At 42.9% G+C, this 10,673-nt stretch overlaps 1 protein-coding gene across 1 annotated transcript; it reads left to right on the forward strand.

The window, feature by feature from the left end:
* Positions 1-2,302: 2,302 nt before the first annotated feature.
* LOC124307906 (homeobox protein Nkx-2.2a-like) lies at positions 2,303-9,263 on the forward strand. Its single transcript, XM_046770084.1, has 4 exons — positions 2,303-2,534; positions 5,301-5,407; positions 5,502-5,705; positions 8,535-9,263. The coding sequence occupies exons 1-4, from the start codon at positions 2,437-2,439 to the stop codon at positions 9,032-9,034; spliced, it is 909 nt and encodes a 302-aa protein (XP_046626040.1). The 5' UTR covers positions 2,303-2,436; the 3' UTR covers positions 9,035-9,263.
* Positions 9,264-10,673: the final 1,410 nt, after the last annotated feature.

Below are 10,673 nucleotides of genomic sequence, written 5' to 3' on the forward strand. Positions count from 1 at the left end.
CCCCTTCGTGCACATCCCGCAATTTTGCATTTTTGAATTTCGCGCCTGCGGTGTCGAGATTGTTACTTTGCAATACGTCATCTGGTGGAAAAAAATAAAACTAACGCAACCAGGCTGCACATCACATAGAACAGGCACATCGTTGTTTTACGTTTCATCAATTTACGTCACACGAGTGATTTGAAACCCCAAGAATTGCGATTTTCCGCCATTGAAATTAGAAACTTAGGTTACGCGGTGATAAAATGGCGCCGAAAACGACGCTCTGACGTCATCGGGACGTCCCCCGACACGGAAACTTTGACGAATCGAACGAGGATCAATTGCGTGAACGCGGTACGAGGTATAAACTGCCTGGTGATAAATCGCTGGTGTTGGATATTGCCAGAGAATCGTCAGAGCCGCCGCCCCCTTCCGCACTTTTTGACTTTTTCAAAAGCCCCGACACCGGGAGTATAAAGCGCGATATAAAGGGAGGAGACTGATGGACCAAATGGACCGAATGGACCGGATATTCGCCCTTTTACCGGGCCTTCCTCGGGTATATATCATCTCAGCTACCTGTCTAGATTCGACTCCGGTAGCTGCGTGACCGGGGGTCCGAAACGTGAAGCTTCTACATTTTTCTTCTTCTTCTTCTTCTTCCTTTTCTCTTTCTTCTTTTCTCGCCTTCGCGCACGGTGAATAGCCACTTGTCCCAGTCGATTCATCGTCTATTCACCGTCCCGGAGATGCCGGATATTTCGTTGCACAAGCGGTCAGGATGCCCTCGAAAAAGGAATCGCGTTAAATCCATGCCCTCGTTAGCACTGACTTTTCATATCCAAAAACGCGAAAACTTTTATTCCTCTTTGCCTGTTTCCTCATTTCCCCTTTAACTTTCATCCACACTCGGGCTCACATTTAGCTCCAGGGTATGAAATAGATCGAATCTCTTCACGTGACCCGGCTGTAACATTTTATACGCAGGTCAAAAATAAGCCACGCGTAACACGGCACGGTTTCGCGTTGGAAATATCGACGTTGTTCTGCAGCCAGTCGACGATGATACCTGTGTACCGGTACATTACGTACGTGTGTATATACACGCGTGTATCCCGGAGCTACACAATGCGGGAAGAGAGCGAGGGAAGAGTATACCTAGCTCGGATAAAAAAGGTGGTAGGGGAGCTAAAAAACGAAATGAAATGACCGCTAATACCCATTCACATTAGTACTCAAACTAAAGTATGCCCTCAATGTGAAAAGTTCTAATCGATGTTCGCCTTTCATTGGACAACTCGAGCCAAGGGGGTTGAATAGCTCGTCACCGATTGGCCACCCGCCCTTGGATCCCATTGGCTGGTTCAGGGGTCGCTTTCAGTCCCGCCTCGGCGTAACTTACCCCGTAAATTTCCATCCCCCGGAAATTTCCCAACGCGATAAAAGATTCGTTGGAACGAAGACTTGGAAACCCTTTCTACGGTCTTCCGACGTCTCGGATATTTAATTTTGAATTTCCATTTTTTATTCTCCACGTAGTTATGAGTTTCGTCTTCTCTTTTTCATCGACATTTTATACACTTTCGTTTCTTAGTCTATACACACACATACGTATAGGTATATATTCCGCGAAGCCTCGCGTCGCTCCGATTGCGTCAACATGATCGGAAAGCAGAAGCCGCCAAGTCGCGCAGCGCAGAGAGAAGGGATGAAACGGGAAACGAGAGGGGTAAATTTTCCTCGGGGGTCGCGCTGCGGGACGCGAAACGTCGGAGGTCCCGCCCTCGGTTTGACGACGCCGCCCTTCTTCGAGGGTGCTTGAGTTTCGAGCGTGAGCGAAGCCTCGCCGGAGGTAGGGAACACTGTTGGTCAAGTGCTCGTCGGGGACACTCAAAAAGTACAACAAGAGTCCTTAACTCGAGGCTGGTGTTCCGAAAATACCGCGTTTAACAGCCGCTGCACTTGAGCCGATGCGAGTGGACGTTTCGGTTTTTCTTTTTCTTTTTTTTTTCATCACACCCCGAGTTTTAGAAAATTGGAGAAAACACGGTTAATCGTTCCAATACACGGTCAGAGTTATCGAGACTTTGTTTTTCGATTGACGTGAAAATTGTTCAGTGAAATTGTATGTGCTTGGTTTCTGCTACACGGTATTTCTCAACCGTAATTACATTTTTTATACTAGCTGTTGATAAAAATTGTGCGGTGTTGATTCGTTCGACGAAAACGTGAAGGGAAATATATATATGTATATATGTATGTATACATAATACATACACATATACGTACAGCGTCAAGCAAAGATTAATATTTGTGAAAACGTAGCAACCGAACTTCGAGTGAACGAATATATATCGACAAAAATTTCAATCTGCATAATCGCAGATAAAGACAGTATTAATATGTTTTACTGACGATAAAATTTTACCTGCAACGCGCAACGAGACTTTCAACATGGCGGATAAAAACAAGATCCTACCATGGTCGCTTCTTCCATATCCGGCGAGTTTGTTGAACCATGTTTGGTACAGTCAACTCGCTCTGAATACTAGGTAAATTGAAATTCTAACGGTACGTAATAAGAAGATGAAATGAAAAAATGAAAATAGTAAAATGGTTTTCATCCGTCATTATTTCTTTCGAAGAATTCAAATTTTCGCTGCATTTACAACCTTCTATTTTCATTTCATCTTTGATTATCATTATTTTGCATTCTCTGCACATATCGTGAGCTACAGATTAATTCAATGATTATAATGTCGTAATTATTATTAACATCAATGTCCAACGAATGTTTAGGTTTTCTCTTTCACCGGAGAGAAACGTTTAGCGAAAAGTCGCAAGCGGGCATGAAAAAAACGATTAAATCCAGGTGAAAATCGTTGTGTTACAGTCGAGAAAATTCTTATCTTCTTTCTACTATCGCAATAATTGAGAATTGATCGAGTTTGCCAACGGTTATAGACAGCTTGGCGATAGATATTACACGTTGACGAGGCAATCGTACCTGATACAGCGTTTCAGCTTAACGAGGATATAATATAAAACACAGATACCGACGGGGGGCTAAATCAAAGCGGACACGCAAGGCGGGCGAACAGATTGGACCATTTCCTGACGTCGACGCGATACGCACCACTTAGGGAAATGAACCGTTTTCGCCCCCGTCGGGATCGCGTATGAGAATCGCGTTATTTTCGTTGGGAAGAAAATTGAAGGGCGGGCATCGCCTCAATTTCATAATAACTCTAACTAAAAGCGTAACCTCCAATTTGCACTCACCGAAGTAATTCCGTGGTCGGCTGGACTCCTTCAGGATATTCGTTCATTCATTCGAGTTCAACAATCGACGATAATCTGAAAGTAGAAAAAATTCGGTATTAGGCAATAGTTCGTTACGTCGACGGCTTCGTTTTTCAAAATCGTAAACGCTATTCATCGTGATCAATTTCGCTGATAATTGACCTATTCGACTATTAGCAAAATTAAATTCGGCTGCGGTGAGAGGGATGAGAAGTTCGTCGGTCTTTAACCAGTTCGGTGATTTCAACGCCAGAGTTTCCCGCTAATTCCCTGCAGGAGGCGCGATTAATCACTGGGTTAAAATGAGCATAGCTTTGTTACATTTTACACCCTTTTACATGCAGATGAATATTATATACACTGGGGAAAAAATATATATACATAAACATATACGTACATACTGGTTATAGTTTTCGTTACTGTGAGTAACAAGTTTATTTTTTTGCTTAGACATTGCTTTTATAAAAAAAAAAACATGACAAAAAAAAAAAAATTCAGTGCTCCGTTACTGGTCAATGATAATGAGAAACGAGTAGTAAAAACAAGTAGAAAATGTGGGTTGATCAAGTTTCGTTCGTTGATTCGACATTGATACAAAAAGTTTGTCCATTCGATGTATTGCACAACAATACACAATACATAGAGAAATTTTTTTAATGATCCGGTATGCAATTAAAAAAAAAAACGTAGAAAAAAACGAATTGAGAAGTGTTGATCGATATGAAAAGTGGTGATAATTTTTTCCCTATTCTTTCGACGTTTCAACTTCTGCCTCCATTAACTAGTCAGGGAAACTGGTGGCCACAGGAGCTATTAAAGATTTGGAAACAGAGTATTCGAATAACTGATCGCCATTTGTGTAGGTGACTAAACACAAGAATCGGATGTCCGAGAATGACGCGAAACGTGTCGAGATAATGGGAGGAATGGCTTACGGAGCTTAGGATGCAGGTTCATTTAGGGAGTCCTGAAGCCGGAGGTGGCGGACAGGTAGAGAGACATGGTCCTTTGGTCGCGGTTCCTCGAATACTCCGAAGACCGTCGGTAGAATGAGGATTGTCAAAAAGACCAATTCAATCGCATTAGAGATGGCTCCTTGAAGCTCGTGGCTTTTTGACACGTTCAAACTTGACGCTTTTGCTCTTTCAAATTGGATTTCGAACACCCGTCTCCTGAACGAAAACCGCAGGAAGCTCTCGTCTCGCTTCTGAGAACCAAGCGACGAGGAAATCCAGAATCATTTAGCTAATAAGGCGGAGACAATTAAGGCATCAAGAATCTCATTGAAATTCTCCGTTTTTCAAATCTTGGAGCAGTGTAAATATCTCAAGAAACACGTCAGTTTTTCAAAAGTTAATCAGGTCGTTGCTATTTTTTGAGCTAGCTGTGATTACCGAAAGCTCGAAAAGCTTGGATACTATGACGTATACTTTTCTCCTTTCTACATATTTGCGATGTCCGTGCAGACGTGACGTTCCTTTTCTGTTCACCCACACTGAGAGAAATTTTTAGTTCCGGTTACCGCTCAGTCCTTAATTATTTCATTTTTTACCACAGCCGAAAAATATAGTTCTAGGTACAAAATGAAAATTAGTTTTCCAGCCGTTACCGCAAAGTCTAGTATCCGTTTCTAATCTTTCTCATTACGATCACTGTTGCTATATTTTCTTGTAACTGTTGCAAAAATTTAATGCTTGCGCACAATAAATTGACGTTAAAGCCTTGTTTAACTAAAAAAGTAGAGTAAACCTCACAGACTGATTTTGCGTTGCGATTACCAAAAAAGGATCGTTTTTCGTAATTCCAACAATATTCAAACAGTGTTTTAAACGATACTTGTTGTACTGAATTTTGCTAGTTACTGTAACAAATAAAATTTTTCTCAGTGCACTGTCCAGTGGCAATGACAATAGAAGAAACCCTTCTCGGTCATATCTTTTCTCCAAACTTAGGTACGATTTATCATCTCACCGAATGACGATCGAATCAACGACACGTTAAATCGGCTGTTTCAGGCTACTCGAAAGCATGAAGATGCCGGCACGGACGTCCGGTTTTCACATCAGCGATATACTGGAGCTAAACGACTCGAAACCGACGCCAGAGGAGTCGGAGCTTCAAGGTGAGTGCGGTTTCGAAACTCCCGAGTTCCCTGCTCCAAGATTTCCCGAAGGTAACATCGAACCTGAGCGTCGTTTCCTCCGTTTTTTTTTCAGGAACCACGACGGTCTTGCCGACGGCAAACGAGGTGCCCTCGACTTATCAGCAGCTCCTTGAACACACGACGGCGATGCTGCAGCCCGGGGTTCACGGGAACTTAAACAGAGCGACGTTGCCGCCTCCACCGCCGGGAATTCTGGGCTGGCCAACCGGGCCGTCGCTGCCTTCGACGGTGCCGCAACCCCTGGAGGAAGTTAACGGTGAGAAATCAGCCTTGAGTTCAATTTATAGGCGTAGGAAAAAGCGCGAGGACTCGAGTCCTGCGGCGTCACCGTGTTTGCCAAGCGCTGTACAATTGGCCGAGCCGAACCCCCGGACTAAGCAGGATCTAATAGGCCTCTAAAAGGCTCGCCCGGATCCGGCTGCCGATTGGCTCAACTGGTACCGCGGATTGGCAGATGTACCAAAAGTGCGCGCAGATGTCCCGAGCTTTCAATGAATTCGAATTGTCACGCCCAGCCCGCGCTCTGTCAATGTGGGCACCTATACCTACCCCGAAATTTCCCGACCTTTCACCTACGTGTTCAGACAGCCCATTTTTTACACCTCGTTTCGCGGCCTCGCCCTTCGGTATGATCCTTTTGCGTAACACGATCCAAAGAAAACAGTCACGCCAAGTATTACCGACCGTTTATGCTCCCGGCGAATCGGTCAAAACGATTTCAAATTCGGGCGTCACTACCGATTGTCATTTTTCATCGTTCGATTTGGAAATGGAAATTTACGAGAGTTTGAAAAGCGTAGGTTGAGGTATTAATGTTAGGGATCGATTTGTATTTTTTTTATTTTTTTATTTAGAGATAAGACGTTTGTGAGTGATTAAATAGACTCGTGCCGGTCAATTTTGAAGAATTTTGATGATCAAAATTGACCAAACTTGGCCGGTTTGGAAAACTGTAGAACAATTTTTGTGATCGATTTGGAAGTTTAGCATCAGATAGTGTTAGATCAACACCAAATAGGACGGTCTACGGGACTCGACATCGAATTTTTCTTACGGTGTATAGATTCGCGAAGCATATCTCTTGAAGAACACGAATAACCGATTTTTCTGACTTTGATGGGCTAGCATATAAACTACCCACCCAAATGCATTTCGAACTCGTAAGACACAGAGAAATGAAATTTTCATAAAAAAAAAAATATTGTCATTCAAATAACTTGAAAACTGTTGGACCAATGAATTCCGAAATTGAGTCAGTTCTAGGCTAAAAAAATGCGCGTCAATTGATACCAGAATCATTCGAATCCGTTCATTCGTTCTTGAGATATCGTTGAAGAAGAAAGTTCCTCAAATATCAAATCAGCGTTCATCCAAGAATGGTGGAAAGTGATTCTCCAGACTTCAAAACGTCGAGATCCGATAAAAACTGGACTCCCTATTTTTGGTTTAATTATCGTAACTTCTCCTTCTCTCTTTTTTTTCTTCGAGAAGAGAAGAGTGGAAAACTGAAAACAGGGTCATCGTCACAGACGAAAAACATTATTCGTGAATGCGTTATAAAAGCGGATGTCCATCTGCACAACGGCCACGCGAGATAAGATGAAACAACAAAGTTCCATTCAACGAGTAGCTACAACAACCCAGATAGAGATTCAAGCGTGAACCCCATGAAACGCCACGAGAAAATAATGGGGTGTATTTACCGAAGACGTGTCGGTTGGCTGCAGGCGCGAATAAGAAACGTAGGGTATGTACAACACGTACTCCAACAGACACCCGCTCCTCGTGCGAGGCGAATAATGAAATCACAACGCAAAGTCCCGCAGGGTTAATCTCCCATGAAAACGATACGGACAGCCAGTCGACAATATCCCCATTCCCCAAACCCAAGAGGAGGGAGAATCCAACGCGGCAATCGTAACGCTGACAACGCGCTTAAACGCTGCCGCAATCCCGTGGGGCTTGTACGATATTATGTAGGTATCAAATAGGATTTATATTAGTCCACACCCTCCCGGCATCGCCATGCAGGGGTTGGGGCAACATTCACCTCGATGCGACCATTCCAGAGCTGGTCATCGACGGAGAAAAGGATTTGTTGTCCAATTGTTTTTCCTCGTTTCATTCGAAAGGAGAGAGAGAGAGAGAGAGAGAAACGATAAACCAACCGACAAGGAACGTATCGAGATGCATGTCACCGATTTTCTTCGTTTTGAGATATGATGTAATACGTTAAAAAACATCAGACACGTCTTTTTTTTCACGTGCCAATTCGGTCGTTCAAGGGGTAAAAACCAGCACTTGAGTTTACCCTGAAACATCGTTCATTTCAGGATTTCTCGAGTATTGCGCAGAGTTTATTGGTCAGAACGATTGGACATTATTCCCTGCGTCAACGTGCGATAATGTACACGGTTTTTACATCGTTGAAGTTTTCTGATGCACCGCAATACATCTGCACGGAATGAAGCAGATTCTAAAGTCTTCCTAAACGATGACTCAAAACAATTTGTAACTAAGTTCGTGGTTAGACATCGCCTTTTATACATAGGTACATACATATATATATATATATATATATATGTATATAACAATGCGTAATTAAAAAATCGATCCGACTCCGCCGCGCATCTGCCTTCTGTAATCAGGGTCTAACGGTTATCGATGATTCGGTGCCGACGCACGTCGTTCTCCCATCGACGATGCAGCTGTTGTGCATCACGCGTCTAATTGACCGAGTGCATGGTCACAACAAAGTGATTATAGGTATACGTTTAGGCACAAAGTGCAGAGGGTCTCTTGTTACGCGTCTGGAAAAATCAGACCGTTTCTTGGTACTTCCGTCAAGTTAGCGGAACACGGACCAGTTTCAGTTCGGCGTGTAAAAGTATACGTGGTAGGGTTTCGGATGTGTCCCCTAAAAAGAAACCGGAAGTGACTTTTCCCTCCCTTTCCCGCCGTTTCTCGGACAAAGGTCACGTCGCCGCGCTTACGTTTGCGCATTTTTTCTCCCCCTCGACGAATGATCCGATTCGCAAATTTCACGTCGGATACTGAGCCGGATATCTTCGATCTCTGATTCCAGTCCTCCAGCAACCGGACTCGACCAGCCCGACAATATCCGACCTCTCGTTTCCCTCGCACCCGGAAAACGGTCACGAGTCGAAGGAGGACGAGCAGGAGTTCGAGGAGGAGCACCAGGGCGAGTCTCAGGCCCACGAAAACGAGCACAAGAAACGAAAGCGGCGGGTCCTCTTCTCCAAGGCCCAAACCTACGAGCTCGAACGGCGATTCCGACAGCAGCGGTACCTCAGCGCTCCGGAACGCGAACACCTGGCCTCGATCATAAGGTTGACCCCGACCCAGGTCAAGATCTGGTTCCAGAACCACAGGTACAAGACGAAGCGGGCCGCAACCGAGAAGGTGGAAGCCAGTGGAAGCGGGTGCTCGCCGAGGAGGGTCGCCGTCCCCGTCCTCGTCCGCGACGGAAAACCGTGCCAGTCGAAGCTCATGGAGTCGGTCTCGTATCCCGGTTCTGGACAGGTCCCCATGGCTCCGTACATGCAGAAACCGTACTGGTGGTAAGCGCGCTACGAGTTTTTTAAAAATTTTATCAAATTTTATCAACTTTTACCACAGTGCAATAGCTGCCGATTTGCAATTATCGCGTAATCGATAAACGCGCAGCTGCCAATTTTGCGGATATGCGAAATTTGGAAAGGTAAATTCGCTCTACTCGCGGTATTGAAATTACCAATATGAGGTATAATGAGTTCGACTCCAATATATATGGAGGTGGGTCAAAATTCGTATCATCTTTTCTTCAGCTACGGTTGGTAGATTATTTTTTCTTCCTTTCTTTCGTTTTTTGGTTCCGTGCTACTCAGTGGCAAAATTTTTATACCGTCTTTGGTCGGACGGTTGAATATTCGTAGGTCGAGTCACATGACGGACGTGGCAGCGGTGTAAATTAGCTGAAACGCGTGTCACGATGACGATGTAGTCAAAAATCATAGGCATACATACTTAATATACTATAACGATGTTATACGTGTATAACTTAATATAGTGTTGATGATGACTATTATTATTATTAGTATTATAACTTTACGATAATGTAAGAATAACGACGCAAAGTGATTTTAGAACGTATAATTATAGTATATTATTATACATAGAATATATTGTATTTAACTGATATAATATTATCCTGTACGCCATATAGTAGTTGATTAATGTGATTCTTAAGAATATTTCCTACGCAGATAATGTATTATAAAATAGACGATAAGGTTTTTGTACAAATTCATTCTAGACAGAGTTCAAATTAGTATTTAGAATTCAACCCGGTACTCATCGACGACTCGTCGTGTGCATATATATATTATACCCCGTTTAAAATCAGGGGTGAAAACAGCACGAATCGAATGATCTAGTTAAATATTTTAGCGAATTTCCCTCTCCGTTGTATCTAATATTGCACTAGATAATTGTACATGGGTGTGATTTCGCGATATTGTTTATTCTATTTTATATCACTCGTTCTCTTCTCGTTATTTATCACGATCGCAACGATTCTTGGAATGTCAGTATTTGAACCCAGTGAATAAAACGCGTATCGTAACTAATTTAAAATTATTCTCAAGATCGTTTAACTCGTAAACGTAAAAAGTATACACATGTACATAAATGTAGGAAAAGAAAAAAAAAAACTAACAAAAGCTCGGAATCCGTAAAAGAAAAGAAGAAAAAGAACAATTCACGAAAGAAAATGTAGGAGAGAAAAATATCGCTAGTAATGATAATGGTGTGGGAATTCCTTTCTTTCGGTCACCGACGGTATATTAAAAGTTGTGTAACGGCAATCGACGTGACAAATGCGTGTTATATATCTGGGCGTTATTTAAGACCGTGTATAGATAAGGTAGCGATATATATAAGGTATATTGTAGATTATACTTATCTATTCGGCGCACACGTGTGAAGGGAAAAATTAAGAAATGATACTTACTTACTTACTTGCTTACTTAATCAGCGAGATCTATTGCCCACTCCGTGTTTACTGCAGTCCAGGTTCTCGGCTTACTTTACACTCGAGAATGCAGATTAACGGCGTACATATTTGCAATTGAAAATTACAAAGCTCGTACTTAAACGCACTTTTACCCGGGTAAAAATCGATCAGCACTCGTTCCGTTTCGTTCAATTCATTCGCGTACCTTGT

This window comes from Neodiprion virginianus, chromosome 6, assembly GCF_021901495.1.
Source record: "Neodiprion virginianus isolate iyNeoVirg1 chromosome 6, iyNeoVirg1.1, whole genome shotgun sequence".
Classification (NCBI taxonomy): domain Eukaryota; kingdom Metazoa; phylum Arthropoda; class Insecta; order Hymenoptera; family Diprionidae; genus Neodiprion; species Neodiprion virginianus.

Excerpts from the sequence above, each read along its gene's own strand:
- LOC124307906 (XM_046770084.1), top strand. The coding sequence starts at position 2,437 with ATGGCGGATAAAAACAAGATCCTACCATGGTCGCTTCTTCCATATCCG. Across the intron at positions 5,408-5,501 it reads AGAGGAGTCGGAGCTTCAAG|GAACCACGACGGTCTTGCCG; the intron begins GTGAGTGCGGTT and ends TTTTTTTTTCAG. Across the intron at positions 5,706-8,534 it reads ACCCCTGGAGGAAGTTAACG|TCCTCCAGCAACCGGACTCG; the intron begins GTGAGAAATCAG and ends CTCTGATTCCAG.